At 33.4% G+C, this 24,136-nt stretch overlaps 1 protein-coding gene across 2 annotated transcripts; it reads right to left on the minus strand.

Moving 5' to 3' along the window:
- Positions 1-23,349, minus strand: LOC133305195 (protein DETOXIFICATION 35-like). 2 transcript variants are annotated; one of them, XM_061505330.1, is made up of 8 exons: positions 23,022-23,349; positions 21,502-22,127; positions 20,942-20,998; positions 20,511-20,749; positions 20,318-20,436; positions 19,073-19,085; positions 18,337-18,410; positions 16,940-17,013 (listed from the first exon to the last, which is right to left on the minus strand). In XM_061505330.1, exons 1-8 carry the CDS (start codon positions 23,301-23,303, stop codon positions 16,957-16,959), a joined length of 1,467 nt encoding a protein of 488 aa, XP_061361314.1. In that variant the 5' UTR covers positions 23,304-23,349; the 3' UTR covers positions 16,940-16,956. The 2 variants fall into 2 exon arrangements, with proteins under 2 accessions (XP_061361313.1, XP_061361314.1); XM_061505329.1 differs by lacking the exons at positions 16,940-17,013; positions 18,337-18,410; positions 19,073-19,085; ... (3 more) ...; positions 21,502-22,127; positions 23,022-23,349 and adding exons at positions 1-325; positions 493-579; positions 936-1,054; ... (2 more) ...; positions 1,800-2,425; positions 2,946-3,275.
- Positions 23,350-24,136: the final 787 nt, after the last annotated feature.

Raw genomic sequence — 24,136 nt, forward strand, 5'->3', positions numbered from 1 at the left:
TCAAATAAAATATTGATGTTTTTCAATTTTCATTGAGATTTTGAATAATTAAAAAATGAAAGAAAAAATTGTAAAAATAGGAATGCGGTTTTTCTTTCTCTCTTCACCTTTTTGAATAATTAAACGCTGGCCCTTTCTTTACAAAGAACATATTAGTATTATGAATTGAGACCGCTGGCCCTAATTTTACAAAAAACAGTTAAGAAAATCAAAAGACTCAGAATTCGACTAGAATGGATATGCAAGCTTATGGAGAAGACACTATCTCATCAACTTTGATGTCTTGCCCACCCCATTTCCGCATGCGTTCAGTTGTTTGTTCCACCTACAAGTGTGAAGAATCAGATTACTAAAACCAATTACAATCTCTGATTTTAATTATTTACATTCTAATATTGAAAAAGTTAACGTGAATGCAAAGTGTCACTTTTCCGTAATACTCGAATAAAACTGCGTACAGAAGTTTGAGAGAGAAAGAGAAGCATTGCGTGCCTCTTTATTCCAATTGGTTTTGTAAAGGATGAACAAGAGCACCAAGGTCTGGAGAGTTATTCCACATATCATACCTCCCCAAAGTCCCTATAAGGGAAAATAATATCAGAATCATTAGGGAGAATTGTCTATTTCACTCTCTCTCTCTCTCAGTTTTCATTTTATTATTTTTTAATATTTTACCTATAAAAGTATAAAACAGTTACAGAGTATATTTTGGACAAAGAAGAGCATCACAAACAAACATTTAAGCAGGCATCAGCATGTATATAAATAGTTTTCACTTTACGGAAAATAAGAGTATAGCAATGAACAAATTTGTTATTTTCCTTTTCTCTCATTTTTGCAGATCCAAATTGCGAAAAATCAATTTGTTTAACTACATTTAAGAATTTATTTAAGGTGTTAACGATGGAAATAGAATAGTGTAGTGAGTCCATTACCCGAACCCCCAAATTTGCAGCATAACCAAGAAGGTACCCCAGTGGAATACCAAACAAGTAATAACAACCAACATTGATGTAAGCCACCAGTGTTTGCCATCCACCTCCAATAGCAACACCTGTAAGAAATAAGAATGATCTCAAAGTTGTAAATAGGATACGATAAGACTAAGAGGATGATGAGGAAAATGGCAATCAATTCATACCTGAAATCACAGGTTGAACGCTATTTAGAACCATTGTCACGGCAAGGAGGTAGCCTAGTTTCGCAACCGCTCCTTGCAAAGGCTTACTGCTTGTAAAAATGATGGCATAATAGTCTTTAGTTACCAAAATAACAGCCATGAAAAATATTCCGATAAGTAGAGACTGAAACACTGTCACATAGACAGAGTATTTGGCAGCTCTCGGATGTCGAAGTCCAAGTTCATTGGAAACTCTCACACTGAAAATAAGAAAAACACAAACATGAACCACACATGATTAACAGAAAAACCTTCATTGCAACCAATGCTAATAGTATGAAGTTGTTATACATAGTAGACGTAGACCTGAAACAGATTCAGATCAAGGAACCTAGCATCTAGGTACCTTGGAATTTCATTAATCATAAATTGGAATAGAAAACAGTAAGACATAACTTTTTGGCCGCATACCTGATAGCTGCATTCACTCCAATAAAGATCATGCCTTCCCATCCATTGTAATTCATGCTATAAACATCATTGAATGTATTAGCAAAAGGTTACAAGACATCTATGCAGCATAAATATGCCATTACAATAAGCTGGGACTACATACAGGGCTTTGTTTTCTTATTATTAAAGGAAATGCTTGTGTATGGGCATGAAAGGATGATCTTACCATATAGAGATGGAATCAACGGCTATCACTGCATTATCAAGGTGGCCAGCAAGAAGTATGAGGCTCATCATATACCATATTTCAAGGCAAAGCATTACAGCTGATGCAAGGGAGAGCCTGACAAAGGCCCATATATCCTTAAAAGCCAACCATGTTAATCCATTCCATCCATCCTTACACCAACCCACAACATAAACAAGTTGAGCCACTGTAATTCCCCAACTAGTGATATCAAATGCCAATGCTGCACCAGTTAAGCCCAAATCTAATACATAAATCAAGAGCCAGAGCAATCCAATGTGAACAATTAGAGCCACGAACCCAATCCAGGCAATGACGATAACCTTACTTTGAGCTTGAAGGAACTTTTGGGTTGGGAAATTAAGGCAAAGTGAAAGAAATTGAGGAATTACTAAAAGAGAGAAACTTCCAGCAAGATCAGCTATATCATTCTGTTGGCCAAGAAGCTTTAAAATTGGAGCAGCAAAAATGTATATTGGCAAGAGCAAAACACTGCTCACAAATAAAATTACCCACGAGCGTTGCATATAAACACCAAGCAAATTAAGCTGCCCAGCTCCAAAAGCTTGACCGCAGAGTGTCTCAGTTGCGCTCCCCATGCCAAGCTACAGGTTTTGTGCAATACATTAGATTTTGTACTTTAAAAACAACATTTGTTAACAAGTACTATCTCTACAATTTGGTTTCCATTATGCAGGCAAGTTTTCCTAATGCCTCTTGAAAGATACCCGACAAAAAAAAAAAAAAAACCCATCAAGGACATTGGGAATAAAGGAAATAAAACCAAAAAAGATTCTAAATTGAGCTAGAACCAAATACAAATCCAAAGGATTCAAATTATGGAAAATACTTGCTTAGTTTCACAAAAATCAGTGAGAAAACGGAATTTAAAATAAAAAAGAATTAAATTCAGCTTCAAACTCTGGTTTTCCTTCCATGAAACTAAGCTACACTCCAGAGTCCAGACACACCAAAACCTTTCATTCAGCTATAATTAACATGAGCAGAAGGAAAAGTAAATATTCATATGTTTGTAGCAAAACAACATATACATATTTACGTACATTCATTGAAAACCTTTCTAGAGAGAGGGAGAGACAGAGAGAGGGTAGAGAAGATACTAACCATGAAGCCAAAAGCGAAAGTGCCAATAACAGAGTTAATGAGAGAGACGGCAGAGAGCTCAATATCGCCGAGATGGCCAACGAAGATGCTCGTGATCGAGTTCACACCATATTGACATAATATGTTGAAAATTATGGGAAATGCTATCTTCCATATTCTCACAGTTTCTATCCAGAACACCTTCCTCGCCTCCTTGAACCCCTTCACGGCCACGTAGTCGCCGTCCTCTGCCACCAGCGCTGACGCCACCCCAGCGCCGTTGAGGAGAGGAATGTCCATGTCAACCACCGCACACGTGTATGGCAGTGATCGATCGTTGAACTCCGCACGGCCACACTGCAGCTGGGGCCTAGAGCTGTTGAAACAACACAAGACTGTGTTGCATATACTTATAAATTATAATCACTCTCACTCTCTATCTCTCTCTCTAGTTTAATAATGATACATCGTAGGATTTATTTTATTTTATTTTTATTTTTTAACATTATTATGATGATTATGAGAATATTTTTTACGGTACCAGATTTGACCCATGCGAGAATGGAAAACGAGAATATGAGGAATTAGAGAGCGTTTGTGATGGGAGAAATTTTTTTATTATGATTTTTAGAAATATAATGTAAAAATTAATTTTTTGAAAATATTGACAAAAAATTATGTGATAGGTAAAATATAATACAAGGAATATTTAATAAGTTTTTTCTTTTTCACCTTTTTTTTTTCTATTTTCCATCAATGGGTGGTATTTTTGGATGAAATTTTCATTCACAATTTACCCATAAAATAAATTTTCAGATAAATCATTTTTCAGGATAAATTTTCGGAAATATGATATCAAACATGGTCTTCTTGGAAACTCACCCCACTTTCTGGGTATATAAAAAAGAGAAAAGGATATTGTAGCAACTAAGTAGTGTTACTACCAATCAATTTTATTTTTAAATCGATTATGTTGATCGAACGGTTATATTTATTTCCATCTTTGTATGATTATAATTTTCTCGTATTTATTAATTTGTATTTATTTTTATCTTTGTATAGTTATGATTCCCCATATTTAATGCTTTTACATTAAACATGGGGAATTATAACCATACAAAGATGAAATTAAATATAATTGTTGCATCAACATAATCGATTTAACGGTGAAATTAATTGGTAGTAATATTGGTAGTAACACTACTTGGTTGTTACAATATCCTTCTCCCTAAAAAAATTCCCCAACCAAATATCTCCTAAGTATCTATCAAAGCGATGTGCAAAATAACCAAAAAACTGAACCGAACTAAACTGCACTTAAAATAATTGATTTGTAAAGAACCAGTTCGTGAAGCGATCCGATTTTTAGAACCAGTTCAAGAATCAAATTATTTTTTAACCGAACCAAATTGATTTTTATTACTTTATCTTTTAAATTTTTTAAATTTTTTCATAATAAGGTCGACCGAAATCGGTTCCGAATCGAACCGAACCGTTTCCAACCAAACCGAACCACTTTCGAACAGAATCAAATCGGTTTTGAACCAAACCGAACTGAACTAGTTTTGAACCAAACCAAGCCATTTTCGAAGCAAATCGTTTAAACCAATTCGATTCGGTTTTTCAAAAAAATTCAGTTCAGTTCGACCCGTGCACACCCCTATCATATAACAGAAAAATGTGTTTACATTGACTGCAAATAAATTATCTGTATTTATTCTCAAAATGGTATTATTAGGTTGAAAGATTAAAAAATAATTATAAATACTATTATAACTTTGAAATAAATTAAAGTTATAAAAATATCTTAACTTTTATTTCAAAATGATCGTTTTAGACTTAATATAGATAAGTTATGCAAAAATAGAATCATATAATTACGGTCTCTAGTAAAATTGAAAACACATAGTTGTATACTCTGAAACACAGACTCGCAATTTTTTCTGAATTGTGCGTGTCGGACACGTGTCTGACACGGACACGCTCCGACACGCGGTCAATATTTTGGGATACGTTGTCAACTCTCTGACACGCTTTTTCAACACGCAGTCAACTTTTTTCGACATGTGGTCAAAGCTCGGATACGTTTTTTTTTTTAGTCTTAATTTTATTTTATTAACTAAAAATTAAAAAAAAATCATTTATAAATCAATTTTTTTCTGTTATGAAATTTGACATGAAAAATTAATAAGGTACGAAAAATTATTTTTGTTTATATTTATGTTATGAAATTTGAATATTTGATTAGTTATATGACTTAGTATGGACTATTATATCTATTAAATATAATTATATTATATATATTAAAAATATTATTTAATATCAAAATGTGTCCCAACGTGTCGAAATATGTCATTTTTTAGAATTAATGTGTCGACGTGTCATGTCATGTCTCGTGTTCCGTGTCAGTATCCGTGCATCATAGGTTGTATATTAAAAAAAAAAAACATAGTGTTTGATTATTTTAGTCTTTGATTAAAACATCCTATGTCATCGGGTCAACTTTCGGATGAAGTTGAGATTTTCGAGTTTTTTCAACAAATTATTATTATTAGAATTTGATAGTAGTTGATTAAATTCTTGTAAGTTACATTTTTTTAGAATTTGAAAGTATTTATTCCAAAGCTAATCTTTTTCTTTGTGAGAAATTACATGATTTGAAAATTTTACTCTATATTAATCTGTCCAAAATTCTTCAACTCATAGAACTATCACTTCATTGTGGTAATTTTTACAATTTTTTCTGTAAGTGTTGTTTCCTTTTATTACATATTTTAATTTAAGTCATTTGATATTACAATTTTTTTAATGTAATTGTTTATATTGTGTCATTAAAAGAGTTATGTTATGATGATAATTATATAATAGGTTAATTGTAACGATCTAAAATTCAGTATTATATTTAATCGTGTCTCCTTTTATTTTTCTTTAATTTTTTATGTGTTTGAATAAAATTTATTCCTTAAAATTTGAAAAATTGTGGACTAGTTATAAAAAATATACAGCAAATAATTGAAAAATTAAATTTTTAGGATGATATTTATATACAAATACAATTATACAAGAAATAGTTCAACATATCAAAACGATAAAAAAACATTGGAAAAGCATATTTTGTTAATAAAATATAGGAAAATTATATTTTCATTTTACATGAAAGTACTTTCTCATATTACTTTCATATAAAAAAATGTGCCCTTTTTTTTAAAAAAATTTAGTGGGCCACATTTTATTTGTCTCTTATCATAGGAGAACTTGTCTTCCATTATATGAGAGAAATAATCCACTAAAACATAATAGACAAATAAATAATAATATAAAAAATTTACACACACACAAAATAAGAAGAAAATTATTTTCTCTTCCAATATTCACGTGATGATTAACTTTCTACAAATGTCCGCTGTATTAATTTAATAACTCCATTAGTTCATATTATTTTGTAAGGCACATATTTTCAAATTACAACTATATTATCATAGATTTGAGGTTAGAATTAGTAGCCAACAAAGGTGGGTACAGTTGGCTAAAAGTTTCGTCCACATCCTACAAGAGCGTGAATTCAAATTCTACTGGCTGATGTGAGGACTTTGTTGGTCGATAATGTGAGATATCGATTTCTAACTCCACTTAAACTTCTTTGTATTAAAAAAAAAATTAGTAAAACAAAAATAACAGTAACGCATATAAATGGGAAAATGTAGAATATAACCTAAACTACACATCTTTCCAAGAGTCTCCTCTTAAAAAGGATCGAGAGATTCAGATTCAAATAACTAATTTATATATTTTATTAAAAAGTTCTAACATTTTTATTTTTGTTGGTAAAAAAAATTAAGGAGGCAAAATCTCAAGTTTAATACTTTTTTTTTGTTTACTTTTAAATATCAAAATTATAAGATCGTATGATTTTTATTATATTTTTTAAAGTTAAAAATACTTATTTATAATATTTGGACTAATTTTATGCAACTTTTCTTAAATATAATTAATCAGATCTGTGAATATTGAGCGGATGCACGAAAATGGAGCTAGGAATTTACAAAAAAAAAAATGGAGCTAGGATATTTAAATCAATTAGAGAATGGAAAAGTGAGTGAACCTGAAATCACATTAAAGTGGAAAATGACATGCGTGTCAGAGGAAAAGCCTTGGAAGTTGAAAATGAGTGAAGTTTAGTAAGATGCATGTTGTAAGATCGGCCACGTCACTTTTATTCACCATCCAATTAATGAAATGGAAACTCTAGTACATAGTTGCTTCTTTTCCTTTGTGTTGCCACGTGATCATGCGTACTGCTAGTGCTATATCACAATAGTAAAAAATTCAATTTATTACTATAATATTATATTTTTATGATTTTTTATCAAAATAATTTTACTAATATTTCATACATTTTTATAATATTTCAGAATTTTTTTACATTATGAATTTATATTTTATAAATTTATATTTTTTTGATTTTATATAAAATCTCGATTTTCATTACATTCGCTAGAATCACAAAAGAAGGAACTATATATGCTTTTTCTATTTTTATTTTATTTTATTAACTACTGTCTTAGAGAGTTTGTTAAAAATATATAAAATTTGATAATTTAAAAAGTATTTTTTATTTCTTTTATTTTTAACTTGTGATCTTTAAATAATTTTTTTATTAGTTTTAAATATAAGGAAATTCTATCTTATAGTTATATCCAAGTGGTAAGAATATTTTATAAGAGATTTGTATTAATTAGTTTGACAAATTATAATTAGTTGCAAATATTAATTTTTCTGCCCAGTTAATTAAATTCAATCAAGTTGGATTGATTTGGTGTAGTATTTTAAATTTTTTTAATGTACCCGTACTAAACTAATCTGACCAAGGTCAGGTTGGTTCGGTTTAACCGTTTAAGTCATCTACTTAAAGAAAAAGCATTGTTTTTTTTTTGTTATGTTTTTGTTTTTTTGTATGCTTTTATGTATTATATTGTTTTTGTATTTAAAATTTACAATTTTTACTACTGCAAGATTAGATATTTGTTTTACATTATCTAATTCAGTAATACAATCAAATCTAAACATTAATACTATGGAGCTGCAAATAGTGATCAAAGTGTTATTTTTTTGTTAAAATTTTTATTCAAATGCCACGAAAACAGTAACTTTTATCAGACTGTCATGTGTCTACTAGTGTTAGTAAGTTTCGTGGCTAATAATTTTCGTGACACGTGACCATATTGCAAACCAATTTTGCTACCACTATATCACGTCAACTTTTTCCTGCGAAAGTGTGTCACATGTCATAAAATCATTGACGAACATAATTTGTTATCAGTTATAGCGAATTATGCCCACGTGATCTGATAAAAAATACAATTCACATGTTATTTGAGTAAAATTTGTCAAAAAATAATATTTTCGATCACTGTTCCATCGAGCTGCGAGTGGCTCATGTTTACTTTGTTCGAAACATGACTGTCTAAACTGTGACATAGGAGTATAGAACAATGGAGCCAGATTCTTTCTTAGTTTGATGACTTTGGAAACAGGGCATTCTATTCTTGTACCAGGATGTATTCATGCATGATCACTACGAGTCATAACTTGAGAACTGGTCACTTGTCGGCAATGAGGTCGGTTAGTTCCGCTTTCCAAACAGGTGATGAAACCAAAAAATTTAATTGGGTTGGGTAATTGGGTTGAAGTGCACTTGGCAACATTTTAAAAAAAAAACTATGTAGGATAAATGTAAACAATTCTACATGGATACGGAGATGAATGTGAGGCGTTGATGTGTTGAAAAAAAAAATTGTTATTCTCTCACCTTTAACAGATTTATTTAAGTTAAAGTCTTTTCATGTGAATTGTAACAATTAGTATTTAAGTTGGTGAAACGAAAGGTTGATACGAAGCCACGCTGTGTCGTCAGGGATAGTGTCCTTCAGCCACGATTTTGAAGTTGGTAGTCTACCCCTTTTTTTGTCACTGTTTGTCATACACGACGAAGTTGAAAAACAAAACCAAACAAAACAGAAGGTTGCTTGACACATTAAATGCAATGTCATTTATTGCAATTTCATGTGGGTTGATACTTGATACGGCACAGAGATCACTTTGTCCTATTTTTTTAAGGATTTATTATTTTTCATATAAAAATTATTTTATATATATATATAGATTAATTATCTATATTAAGTCCAAAATGACGTTATTTTTCAAAAATTAATATATTTTTGTAATTATAATTTATTTCAAGGTTATAATAGTCTTTTTCATTATAATTTTTTTATTTTTCAACCCAAAATGACGTCATTTTGGGAGTGAATGTAGATAACTTAACTACATTCACTGTAGAAACATTAAAGCCTATATATATATAGGGTTTATATTTCTGCAGTTGTTGTACGTGCATCAATCAAATACTTGCTATATATATACTTGAAATCATTAAATACAAGGAATCATAACCATACTAAGGATAAAAGTATTAAATGTGAGAAATCATAACCATACATTTGTCGTTGTTGTACGGAAAGTGGCTGCAAAAATGATTTTAACATATATATATATATATATATATATATATATATATATATATATATATATATATATATATATATATATATATATATATATTTGTAGATTAATGTTTTTTTTCTCTCTTTCCTCACATGGGTTTTGTATCAGAGGTGGTCCATAAATGTATCTCATAAAGAGTGAAGTATGTCAATTTAGGGGTACTTCCAATAGCCATGGTATGGACCAATGATCTCTTGAAGCTTTTCATATATGTGCATCAAGGAGGAGTGTGTGAGAGAGGCTAAGGTGGTTCCACAAATATGCATAGTAACAACATGAATGGAGAAGAATATAAGATGCCCCCTTTAATATGAGAGGAGGGTATTCAGAGAGAAGTCTCTGTCTATCAAGCATAGGAGAGAAGTTATGTGGCTTTACCACCTAGCCGCCAGCCTAATCACATGCTTGTTGCCTTACTATTATTGTGCAGTGGGCAGCAATGCATGAGAACGAGGGAGAATCTTATGTTGCCCTCTAAAAAAATCTAGAATTGGGCTTTAAAAATGAATCCAACTGGTAGACTTGTAAGCGTGGGTCGGCCGGAACAAGTTCCACATAATTTTATGTATTTATAGAAAATAAATTTATCATAAGAAGCATTACATTTACAAAAATATATATACTGATATGGTCTAATATATTAATATATTACACATAAGTTGTGCTAACTCGTAGCGAGATCGCTTTTGATACGTCAAAGCATTAGATTTCACTTCAACTACGTATATTTTAAGATAAAATTATTTTTGCAGCCGTTGCACATACAGCAAGTCAGGATATGGTTTCATATCCTGTTTTTTTTTTTTTAAAAAAAAAAAAACAATGAGACCTACTTTTCTTCGTCAGCTGCAAATAGCAGCTCTCTTCAGAAAAAGTGTCCCCATATTTTAACTTCCTTATTTCTGCTTCATTGCAAGTTTTCATTTCTTTGTTTATAAATATGGTTGTTGTACTCTAGTTCAAAATAATTCTGTTATATTAAAGTTTATTCAATTGTTTATCCTAAATTTCATTATATCTAGTATTACATCATAAATTTTTTGCTTATGAGAAATTTTTTTATCCTTTTTATAAGAGTTGGTTTTGAGGATTTCTAAACAGATACAAGGAAAAAAATGAATTAGTAAAGTCAAGAAAATAGTTCCTAAATAACCATGTTTTTAACTTGTTTTATATGAAAAAAAATTGAAAAGTACTTCCCTACAGTGTTTAAGATCTTAGCTTACTTTAGTTAATAATTTCAGTACATTCATAATATGAAAAATAAATAAATAAAAACAGAATTTTTAGTATGAGATTTCAATTAAATTAATTTCAAAAATAATATTGTACCACAGAAATGTAAATAATACTATTGCTTAAAAAGGGGTGCTACAGTTCATTAAAAAAAAAAGGATACCACATTGAATTGTTAGCAGTAGTTTAGCTTTGGAAGTTTATTAAAGCGCATTGTTGCTCATTCTCAAAACTAAATAGGTAAAAATGACAAATTATGTTTTACAAATGGAATTCATCTAGTTGGTTTGTTTAATTAAGTCATAAATTGATTATGTTTCTTATATTATTATTAAATATTAAATTTTTGTTAATTATGATTTAATTATTAATTCAAATGATTAAATTAATTTAATTAAAAGTGAGTTTATGGGTGAAGATTTGAAATTCTATATCACAGTTTTTGTAGATGAGCACGTGCACCTCGAACACTATTGATAAATGACGCACACATTTCCTAACATGAAAAGTTTAAGCGCATAAGATATTTAAATCAAACAGACCCACCACAGCTTAATAATATAAAAATGACAACGATGCGAGGAGATTAAAAACTTAGATTTAGAGAAGGAAGAAAGACGATGACAACATGTATGAGTTTTGTCCATTTTTGTATATTATATTTTGTATTTTATATATATAAAAAAAAACTCAACCCGCGAGCTAGCTTGTTTGACCCACGGGTTGGCTCGTTTTTTTGACCTAGCTCAGTTCGGGTTGACAGCTCATTTTTGTCAACCCAACCCGACTCATTTTTGACGAGTTACGAGCCAACCTCACGGATTGACTCGTTTTTGCCACCCTTAGGCATCTCCAATGCTGTGTTATTGTTTTCTAAATAGAAAAGTTGCAGATTCAAATTATTCAAAATCAAAATATTTTAATTATAATTAAAAAAAATACTATTAGATTTACATTTCAAATCAAATCAATAAGATAATATTAAAAGAAAATTAATTAAACTATATTTAACAATTTTTTCTTTAAAATTAATCAAGTCCAATCCACGAGCACTATAGACACACATGCCAAGAAATGAAAGTAGAGACTCTCCTGATATGCAACTATCTTTTATACAAAAACAATTAAGAATAAAATATACATAATAGATAAAACACCATAGCGTATCAATATTTGGGAAAATAGAATATCTGATTGTAATTGTTGGGCTTCCTATTTCAATGCTAAGCCCAAGCCCATTGAGGGGTTTCCTAAAAACCCTAACCCTAGATCTCATCTCCTCTATATATTCATTAGTTGTGGGTGGAGGCTAGGTCAAGAGATTAGAGAGAAAATTTGAGAGAATTATTTGATTGTTTGAGCAAAGCTTTATGCTTTGTATTTGAGAGATCTCTAGAGAGAGTTTGAGTGAAACATCTCTAGGGAGGTTTGATTATCACCATTGTTGGAGAGGTTGAGTTAATCACCACATTGGTGATTCTGATTATTTGTAACCATTATTTTCATAGTGGATTTTTGATCTGGACTAGGTCCCGTGGGTTTTTATTTCTTCATTAAAGAAGGTTTTCCCACGTTAAAAATTGCTTGTGTTCTCTCTCTCTTCTTCTCCTCTCTCTCTCTCTCTCCTATTTTTTAGTTTTAATTTTTCCGCTGCGCTGCCCAACCTGGGGAAGTTCAGGCCGAGGTATTGCCGAGATCCGAGATCAAGATCTTGTTGATTGACTTCCGCACAAAGGCTGCTTAGCCGAGCTGGAGGGAACCGAGTTCTCAACAGTGGTATCAGAGCTCGAGTTCGACTGGTTCTGAGGGAGACGAGATGGAGACCAGTGGCATAACCAATGATGGAGACATGTTCAAGTTGACCGCAGATAATTTCACCTATTGGAGACCGATGATGGAAGATCATCTCTACTGCAAAGATTTACATGAGCCCATTATCCTTGATGAGAAACCGACAGGCAAAACTGATAAGGAGTGGGAGATCCTGAGTCGGAAGGCGGTAGCCACGATCAGGAAATATATTGATAAAAGCCTCTTTGAGCACGTGTCCGAGTTCACGAACGCGTATGAGTTGTGGACGAAGCTGGAGTCCATGATTCAGAAGAAGACTCCCAGGAATAAAGCATACCTGGTTCGTCGACTTGTGAAGCTTGAATACAAGGACGGCATAAGCATGATTAAACACCTCAACACCTATAAAGGTATTGTGAATCAGCTGTCAAAAACTGAGATGAAAATTGATGATGAGATGCAGGCTTTGCTGCTGTTGAGCTCGCTGCCAGAAAGATGGGATACTCTGGTGGTGACTTTGAGTAATTCAGCTCCAGAAGGAGAAATTCCAGAAGAAGTCTGGACAGGTCGGAAAGCGGCCTATAATCAATTGAAAGTGTTTGGATGTCGAGCCTTTGTGCATATCCCTAAAGATGAAAGGGCAAAACTCGATGCGAAGACAAAAGAATGCATTTATCTTGGTTCGCCGAAATGTGAGTTCGGGTTCCGACTTTGGGATCCAATCAATAAGAAGATCGTGAGAAGCCGAGATGTGATCTTTCATAACCATGAGAACATTCATGACATCTCGAAACCCAAAGTCCGAGTTACTGTCAGACGAGAATAACCCAATCCTCCTGTTCGAGCTGAAGCAGGGGGAGAAAATCAAGAGAATGAAGAAAATGATGATCAGCAACAAGCTGAAGATGACCAAGACACTGAGGTCCGAGTTGATGATGAGATCCGGGATGAGAATGATGAACTGGGTCCTCAAGCTGGAGAATAGCCGAGATGTCCAACTCGAGAAAGAAGACCCTCTACGAGATACTCATCTAATGAATACACTGTTGTTGTTGTAGACGGTGAGCCTCAGAGTTATGATGAGGCTGTGATGAGCTCAGAGAAAGAAGAATGAAAAAAGGCAATGCAAGACGAGATGAAGTCTCTGCACGAGAATCAGACTTATGAACTGACCGAGTTGCCTAAAGGAAGACGAGTTTTGAAAAATAAATGGGTCTACAAGATTAAGAATGAAGAGAACGGGCAAAAGCCGAGATACAAAGCCCGGATTGTAGTGAAAGGCTACAATCAGAAGAAAGGAGTAGACTTTGAGGAGATTTTTTCTCCTGTGGTGAAAATGACCTCGATCCGAACAGTGTTAGCTATGGCAGCTTCGATGGACCTCGAGGTAGATCAAATGGACGTGAAGACGGCATTTCTTCACGGTGATTTAGAAGAAGAAATATATATATAGAGCAACCTGAAGGATTCCAAGCTCCAGACCAAGAAGACTTGGTATGTCGGTTGAAGAAGAGTCTCTATGGCTTGAAGCAAGCACCTCGGCAGTGGTACAAGAAGTTTGAATCATTCATGACTGATCATAAGTTTGAGAAGACAGAAGCCGACCACTGCGTATTTGTGAAGAGGTATGAGGCCGGAGATTTTTTGATTTTGTTGTTATATGTTGACGACATGCTTATTGTAGGGAAAGACAAATCGAGGATAGCCGCCCTAAAAAAGGTATAACATCCCGAGCTCTGACGAGGGCGGGGAGTGATCGTCGGTGAGAAAGGGCATGGACAAGGAGCGGCTCCTGACAGGCTTCCAGCGGGGGGTTACATGCATGGATGAATCGAATCGACACCCAAAAGAGAGGGATTCCAAAGGCTGTGCAGGTATGAGACTGCACAGTTTGTGATAGCTTATAAGAATTAATTGGTACTACCTATACTAACAAGATGCATCTGCTTTTCGGTAGCCCGGAACGGAAGAACTCCTTAGTTAAGCGTGCTTGACTTGGAGCAATTATGGGATGGGTGACCTCCTGGGAAGTTTTCCCAGGAAGTGTGCGAGTGAAGAAAAAGCACACTGAAAAGTCTCGTGTTAGTATGTGGGGATAGTCGTTGATTCTTGAAGCGGCCGGACGTTACAAAAGGCGTTGAGCTCATCCTTCGCAATGAAGGACCTCGGCCCTGCAAAGCAGATTCTCGGAATCAAGATCATCCGAGATAGACAGAAGAAGCTATTGTGGCTGAGTAGAGAGAAATATATTGAGAAGATTCTGAAGAGATTCAGCATGGACAAAGCCAAAACAGTGAGCACCCCTTTGCACCGTACCAATCCACCGTCGGAAGCTTGATGTATGCAATGGTTTGCACTAGACCCGACTTGGCGTATGCTGTTGGAATGGAAAGCCGGTATTTGTCAAACCCCGACAAAGAGCACTGGGAAGCAGTGAAGTGGATCTTCAAGTACCTCCGAGGTACAACCGACTTTTGTCTCCGATTTGGAGAAGACAAAGCCAAGTTGCAAGACTACTCGGATTCTGATTTAGGGGGAGATTTCGACTCGAAGAAGTCGACTACAGGATATATGATGAGATTTGTTGGAGGAGCTGTCTCTTGGCAATCAAGACTTCAAAAATGTGTTGCACTATCGACAACTGAGGCTGAGTATATTGCCGCTACTGAGGCAAGCAAAGAGATGCTGTGCATGAAGAAGTTCCTCATGGAACTCGGCCATGATCAAGACAAGTACGAGCTGGGTTGTGACAATCAAAGTGCAATCCATCTTGCGAAGAATTCGACTTATCACTCCCACACTTAGCATATTGATGTGAGGTATCACTGGATCCGGGATGTGGTGGAAGGTGGAGAGCTCGAACTCGTCAAGGTGCACACTGACCAAAATTGATCCGACATGATGACAAAGCCGGTTCCAGCAAGAAAATTTGAAGACTGCTGTGAAAGAGCCGGGTTGATGCTGAAGCTGACGCATTGAAGTCGGAGGGGGAGATTTGTTGGGCTTTCTCCTTCAATGCTAAGCCCAAGCCCATTGAGGGGTTTCCTAAAAACCCTAACCCTAGATCTCACCTCCTCTATATATTCATTAGTTGTGGTGGAGGCTAGGTTAAGAGATTAGAGAGAAAATTTGAGAGAATTATTTGATTGTTTGAGCAAAGCTTTATGCTTTGTATTTGAGAGATCTCTAGAGATAGTTTGAATGAAACATCTCTAAGGAGGTTTGATTATCACCATTGTTGGAGAGGTTGAGTTAACCACCACATTGGTAATTCTGATTATTTTTAACCATTATTTTCATAGTGAATTTTTGATCTGGATTAAGTCCCGTGGGTTTTTACTTCTTCATTGAATAAGGTTTTCCCACATTAAAAATTGCTTGTGTTCTCTCTCTCTTCTTCTCCTCTCTCTCTCTCTCCTGTTTTTCGTTTTAATTTTTCCGCTGCGCTGCCCGACTTGGAGAAGTTTAGGCCGAGGTATTGCCGAGATCCGAGATCAAGATCTTGTTGATTGACTTCCGCGCAAAGGCTGCTTAGCCGAGCTTGAGGGAACCGAGTTCCCAACAGTAATCATCTCTACACGACGGAGTGAATCTTGATCTAGTCTTCTTCTTTATGACCGGTATCTAATAACCCTAATACATAGATTAGAGAAGAGATCTAACATAATCCTAGTCAACAATGTATGGATCCATCCATCCCTAAATCTAGTGAGATATTAATGCATACATTATTCTACTAAACTAATTTAGTACCACTAGATGTCAAAAGCACATCTCATTATTATTACAAAGTGTTTATTATATTAGTTAAATTGAAATATCTAATAACTTGATTAAGTAAAAATAAAAAATTAATTAATATTATATATATATATATATATATATATAAATTTATAATATTCTCGCATCTGGATTATATTAATTAATTTAATATTATTTTTTTATAATTATTTTATTTTGAACATAACTCTATTAAATTAATAATCAGAAAATCTTTATACATGACCACAATTTTGAAAATTAATATTTCAATTAACAAAAAAAATAAAATTTATATTTCAATTCCAACATCTAAATTCAATCCAATTCAACATAATCTTTTTTTTTTTATAACCAATTCAACATAATCTTATTATAGGAATATTATGACCAATATGGTAAAAATAACCTATATATTACTTTCCATATATTACACCTTTTAACATTTTTGTTGAATGTTTTGTTATTTTACTTTTAATCAATAAATCTTCTGTATCATTATAACAATGTTAACTGAATCAAAAGGTACAATAAAACTAAAAAATTGCAGGAAACAGATTCAGAGGTCGCATTTGAGCCCTTCATTTTTCTTTCTTTTTATCATCTGTCTGATTTTTATTTTGTATTTTTTCTTCGTTTAAAAACAACAATTCATATATAGCATCGGCCATCTTGCTGTATTTTATGGTTTGACCGCGTGTGAGCCGCAGATTTGCATGCGCTTTGCTGTTTGCTCCACCTGTAATTTCATTGCTCAAAACTTGTTACAAAATTAAAAACCATATATTAATTAAGGGAAATACAAGTCTTATGTTGCATGAGATTTGCTATCTCATGCCATAGACACAAAGCATGTGGGATCCATTTTTTTAAAAAAAAGTAAAAAAATAAATAAATGCAAGCACATCTTTTAATGTATGAGTAGGAGAGGTATGTTATCTCATGTAACATGAAAAAAACATACCCCATTAATTAAAAGTCAAACACCACTATAATTCGGTTTATGTGCATTAAGATTAGGGTTAGATCTTTCTGCTGTTGCTGCAGATAAGTTATTTGCAGTAAATCTAATATGTCGTCATTTTGGGACATAAATCATGGTATTTTTATAATTTTAATTTATTTCAAGATTATTACAGTCTTTATAATTATAATTTTCTAATCTTGTAATCCCAAAACTACATCGTTTTGAAAATAAATATAGATAACTTATCTGCATAAATTGCAGAAATATTTTTATCTTAAGATTAATATACTCGACGATTTAAGCAGTATTGAAAAGTATTATATAATTAACTTGATTGTACAGATTGAATTTTTATACCACGTACATATTATGCTTTAATTAATTTAATATTAATCTGTCACTTCTATAATTTATAAGAATTTCTCCTTTCTAAGTGCAATATATATATATATATATGAAAAATGTGTATCATTTTAAAGGACATAAAATTATGTCACTTAAAGTGAGAGAAAGAGATAAAATATGAGAGAGAAAGTGGGGTGGGGGAAGTTTTAAAGATATAGATCCCACCTCTTTATAAGGAGTAGGATCCTTTGACTCCAGTGTCAAATTTGAAATTTGACACCTTATCTGAGAACTGTTAGATCAAAAAAGATTAATGATGTTACATGCTTACAAATTAGAGTCATTAATCTTTTTTGATATAGATAACATAAGATAATTATCTCCGAGATTCATATCTCCCTAAATAATATGATGTAAATGGATTAAATGATATAGATAACATTTTGTTCTAAACTTTTAGCACACAAAAAAAGCGAGTTAAATTACAGTGGTTATTTGATAGATACAGACTCTTTTTGAGTAAAAAATGTCTACCATAGACGTAAGTCTCGTATAAATTAAGGTCACTGTATTTACTACCGATCGAAGCAAAAAAGTCATATCTGATATTAACTCTAAATTCAACTATATTGCTGTAAATTCACAATATTATAGTTTCAGTTTATAAAGATTCAAAATAAATCAATTTTAATGAATGGGGCTTTGGAGTTCAAAATAGAATTTTACTAAAAAGGCATCATACTCAATTACCTCTTTAGTCCAATTGGTCTTCCAAATTACCAATAAGAGGGATAAAATCTGAAGGGTGCTGCCACACATTGTGCCTAGGGCCGGCAAAATGGGCTGAGCCCGCCGGGCTGGCCCGGCCCGCCTGCCAAATAGGGCGGGCTGGGTTGAGTTTTTCAACCCACCAGCCCGCCAAACCCGCCCCGCTAAACCCGCCAGCCCATATGGGTCAGCCCGCCACGGGGCGGGCTAGCCCGTCAAGTCCTTTTTTTTTTTTTTAGATTACCCAATTGTTATGTAGCTCCGTATCGTAGATTTCTCTGCATGCAAGTGGCTTTTTTGAATTGTTGTGGACTGCTCATACAACACTTTGTTACTTGTTTTGTTACTCTATTTTATCCTGATATGATTTTATTTTTTTATTATTATTTTTAGATTGAAAGATGCATATTTATATGCAGATTATTAAACACTGATCTTCTTGGTTTCATAAGCACATTAGGATTTTATGCAAATTTTTGTATGCTTTTATGCAGATTTTTTTATGTGATTTTATGCAGAATTTAATTTTTTGTATTTAATTTTTATATTTTTTTTATTTTAGGCGGGCTGGCCCGTAGCCCGCCAGCCCACTCATAAAACGAGCCGGGTTACTCAATTCAACCCATTTTGTTAAAACGGACCGGGGCGGGCCAGCCCATTTTGAACGGGCCGGGGCTGGCCGGGTCGGGCTGGCCCATATTGCCAGCCCTAATTGTGCCTCCCCATAGACCCTGCAATCTCAAAACCAGTGACTAGCCAAAAATTTGCCGAAATGGAATATCGTAATAAGTAGGTTAGAGATTAAAGCATTGTACTTCCTCCGACTATAATAACTAATTTTTTGCATATCCAAATGGTTAAAAACCAGTATGTTTAACTAAATTCATGAATTTTTTTAAGGAGATATTCAACATCAACATCAACAACACATTTATCATAAATTAATTGAGGTCGGTGGTAGATGAACCCAAATGAATGAAAGATACAAAAAAGGTTGAAAAAAAAGAAAGAAACATAAAAGTAAAAATAAAAATAAAAAAATAGAATAGTAATATATATATATATATATATATATATATATATATATATATATATATGGGGCATGATATTCTTACATCGGTGTAAGAGTTAGAAGTCTTACACTCAATCTTAACCATTGATCCACTTGTATCTAATGGCTCACATTATTAAAAAATTTGAGCCCTTAGATATAAATGGGATCAACGAACAAGATTAAAAGTGTAACTTACACTGGTGTAAAATGATAGTGACCCTATATATATATATATATATATATATATATATATATATATATATATATATGAAAAAAAAGGGAAAAGGAGAAGAGGGGGAAATGAAAGAGAAAAGAACTAGGGACTATCTGGAACATAGGAATAACACCATGCTTATTGCTTTTCTCCATTCCGTTCTAAGGCATACCGTTCGCCAATCTATATCTCACTCCATTAAATCTTGTTTTACTACCTTCCCCCAAGTTAGTTTTGGTCTACCTCTACCTCTTATTGTGTTGAGCTCTTGGTAACAAACTTTGTTCTTACGGGAGCATCCAAGAACCTTCTCTTTACATGTTCAAACCACCTCAATCTATGCTCTCTCATCTTCTCAGCCACCGGTAGTACTCCTACCTTTCGTCGAATATCTTCATTTCTTATCTTATCCATTCTCGTATAACCACACATCCACCTAAACATCCTCATCTCTGCTACTCCCATTTTATACTCATGTTGCCTATGTGCTGGCCAGCATTCAGCTCCATATAGTGTTGCAGGTCTTACTGCTGTTTTATAGAATTTTCCTTTTAACTTAAGGGAAATTTTGCGGTCACACAAAAATCCAGATGCACTGCGCCATTTCATCCACCCTACTCTGATTCTATGATTTACATTTTTCCTTTTTAAGGAGATATTGATGGAAATAAATAGAGTAGTAGTGACTATATTACCTGAACCCCCAAATTTGCTGTATAACCAAGAAGATACCCCAGTGGAAGCCCAAACAAGTAAAAACAACCCGCATTGATGTAAGCCACCAATGCCTGCCACCCACCTCCAGTAGCAACACCTGTAAGAATGATTTCAAAATTGTAAATAGGATAAGATAAGGGGGTGATAAGGAAAATGGAAATCAATTCATACCTAAAATCACTGGTTGGATACTGTTTAGAACCATTGTCATGGCAAGGAGGTATCCTAGTTTAGCAACCGCCTCTTGCAAAGGCTTACTATTCGTAAAAATGATAGCATAATTGTCTTTAGTTACCAAAATAACAACCATGAAAAACATTCCTAGAAAAAGAGACTGCAAGACTGTCACATAGACAGAGTATTTGGCAGCTCTTGGATGTCGAAGTCCAAGTTCATTGGAAACTCTCACACTGAAAATAAGAAAAACACAAACGTGAACCACATATGACTAACAGAAAAACCTAGTTGTTATCCATATTTAACAGAGTAGGCATAGACCAGAATCAGAGTCAGATTAAGGAACTTAGTATATAGGTACCTTGGAATTTCATTGATCATAAATTGGAATAGACAACAATAAGACATAACTTACGGCTGCATACCTGATAGCTGCATTTACTCCAACAAAGAACATGTTTTCCCATCCATTGAGATTCAGGCTATAAACATCATTGAATGTGTTAGCAAAAGGTTACAAGACATCTATAATTTCAATAAAAATTATTTATACAAACTACGGAATGCTAGTCACAAGGTGGAATGAGTGACCAGGGTATATGAATGTATGGGACGCATTCAACAAAATCACTTACAGATAGTTACTTAAGTCTTTTATCTAGATCATTACCGAGTTTTAATTTTGGTCCCACTCATGCTCGCTCAATTTACAAATAATTAATTGTCAACATGACATTAGTTATAGGAAAATAACAGTGGCAAATACTGAGATTTCTGGAAGCAAAATTGCTTGTTCTTGATATTAATTGCACGATATAATTTTTTGTCTAGATTATGTACTAGACATGTTCCCTTAAAAGTTTCATATTTTTTTGCAAAGTTTTTTTTGCAACCACGAAGGATGAGTTTTCAAGTTTCATATTTATTTATTTTTTACTACTATTAAAAGAAATGCTTGTCATTGGGCATGAAAGGATGATCTTACCATACAGAGAGGGAATCAACAGCGATCACTGCATTATCAAGGTGGCCAGCAAGGACTACGAGGATCATATTGTACCAAACTTCAAGGCAAATCATTACAGCTGATGCAAGGGAGAGTTTCACGAAGGCCCATATATCCTTAAAAGCCAACCATGATAACCCATTCCATCCATCCTTACACCAACCCACAACATAAACAAGTTGAGCCACTGTTACTCCCAAACTTGTGATATCAATTGCTAACGCTGCACCAGTTAGGCCCAAATCTAATACATAAATTAAGAGCCAGAGCATGCCAATGTGCACGATTAGAGCCACTAACCCAATCAATGCAATGACATTAACCTTGCTTTGAGCTCGAAGGAACTTTTGGGTTGGAAGATTGAAGGAATATGAAAGAAACTGAGGAATTATTAAAATAGAGAAACTTCCAGCAAGATCAGCTATATCATTCTGTTGGCCTAGAAGCTTTAAAATTGGAGCAGCAAAAATGTATATTGGCAAAAGCAAAATACTGCTCGCAAATAAAATCAGCCACGATCGTTGCAAATAAAGACCGAGCAATTTAACCTGGCCAGCTCCAAAAGCTTGACCGCATAGTGTCTCAGTTGCGCTCGCCATGCCAAGCTACATGTTTTGTACCATAACACGAGATTTTGATTTTAAAAAACAACAGTTGGTTAACAAGTACAATGTCTACCACTGCAATACTACTTGTTAAATATACCGACACGTTTAAAATGTACTGGAAGGCAAATAAAAATACCAATTATAACTTCAAAATATGCATTTGATACTAAAAAGTTAGAAGTTGCCAACAAGAAAATATAAGAGTAAAGTCCATTTTGAATCTCTAACAAAAAAAGAATGTCTCTACTTTAGTCTTTTACAAAAAAAAAAAAAAAAAATAGTCTCGTGATTCTTATAAAATTCAAAGTGAATCCATTTTAGTCTTGTTGAGGGATTAACGTGGGTCTTTTTTGAATTGTGAGGAATCACAATTTCAATTAAATGAGTTCACTTTAAATTTTTTAGAGACACTGATTTTTTTTTTGTAAGAAACAAAGATGGTGTTTTTTTATAGTGACTCAAAAGTGGCTTTACTCAAAATAAAATGAATTCACTACAAATGTTCTACAATGCATATGCCTTTTATTTTAAAATAAGTGGTCACAAGTTTAATTCTTACCACTCTATTCTATTAATAAAAATAATTAAATATCGTAGAAATTCTTACTACAAGTATGTGATGCATCATCCCCTTCAAGTCCAATGGACTCTGTGCAGGAGAGCGTGTTAAAAAAATATAAAACAATTATCGTAGCATCACGCAACAATTCAACTTGAATTGATTCTTTACGTCATTGATTTCTCCTTAAAGAAAATTAAAACCATTAACAAATGAAAAGCCTAGGAAGACAAATAAATATTCAACTTTATAATATAAGCTTACCTTAATTTGATTATAAAGGTAAATTGATTCAAAACCTTTTTCGAGAGAGAGATAGAGAAGATACTAACCATGAAGCCAAAAGCTAAAGTGTCAATGACAGAGTAAATGAGAGAGATAGCAGAGAGCTCAATGTCGCCGAGATGGCCAACGAAGATGGTGGTGGTCGATTTTATACCGTATTCAAACAGGAAGTTGAAAGCGATGGGCAATGCAATCTTCCAAATTCTCACAGTTTCAATCCAGAATACCTTCCTCGCCTCCTTGAACCCCTTCACGGCCACGTAGTCGCCGTCCTCAGCCACCAGCGCCGCCGCCTCACCCCCTTTGAGCAAGGGAGTGCACATGTCCATTACCGTACACGTGTATGGCAGTGATCGATCGTTGAATTCGGCAGGCACGGCCTTCACAGCTGAGATTAGAAGTGAGCAACTGGGGCCTGTGGAAACAACACAAGATATAATTATAAGAGTTAGTTGCATGCATTCATTATATATTCTAAAAATGAGTCACTATCACTCTGCATTTGTCCCTCTCTTTCACCAACTTAAATGTATGCAGATTCCGGTCAAATTAAATGTTTACAGCCTTTTCATGAAAATCAAGGTTATTCGGACTTCTGTTCATCTTTTCTTTATTATTATTATTATTATTTATAGTATTTGAATTTTAAGGGCTTAACGACAATTTTTAATGTGTTTCTAAAAAGATTCAAGAGTCAGAATCATTTTACATTAATCTAATTACACTTTCAATATTGATTGTTATCCTATTTATATCGAATGGTTCTAATTCATTATAGGAAAATAATACTCTCATGCTACATGAGAGTAAATCATTTTCCTACACAAATTCGTTTTTTGTGCCAATTATTTTTTTTTTAATATAAAATATAAGATCCACATTTAACTTCTTTCTACTTTTTTTATCTCCTACAATCCTACAACATAAGAAAACTTAAACCCTTCATTATATATATGAATTATTAAATATAAGTATATCATTGGTTAAACGTTAGGTATAAGACTAGTCTTATACTTGTGTAATAATAACTTGCCCCAATTTTCAAATATAATATTAATTTAATGTAATAAGTCTCAACACTCTATTTAGGTGCGACTGTCAAGTGTTGTATATTTAAAAAAAAATTAATTATAGTTAAATTATGGCTAATTTCATATCAATT

This window comes from Gastrolobium bilobum, unplaced genomic scaffold (genome assembly GCF_033153095.1).
Source record: "Gastrolobium bilobum isolate Gb01-03AN ecotype WA unplaced genomic scaffold, APGP_CSIRO_Gbil_v1 utg14059, whole genome shotgun sequence".
NCBI lineage: Eukaryota > Viridiplantae > Streptophyta > Magnoliopsida > Fabales > Fabaceae > Gastrolobium > Gastrolobium bilobum.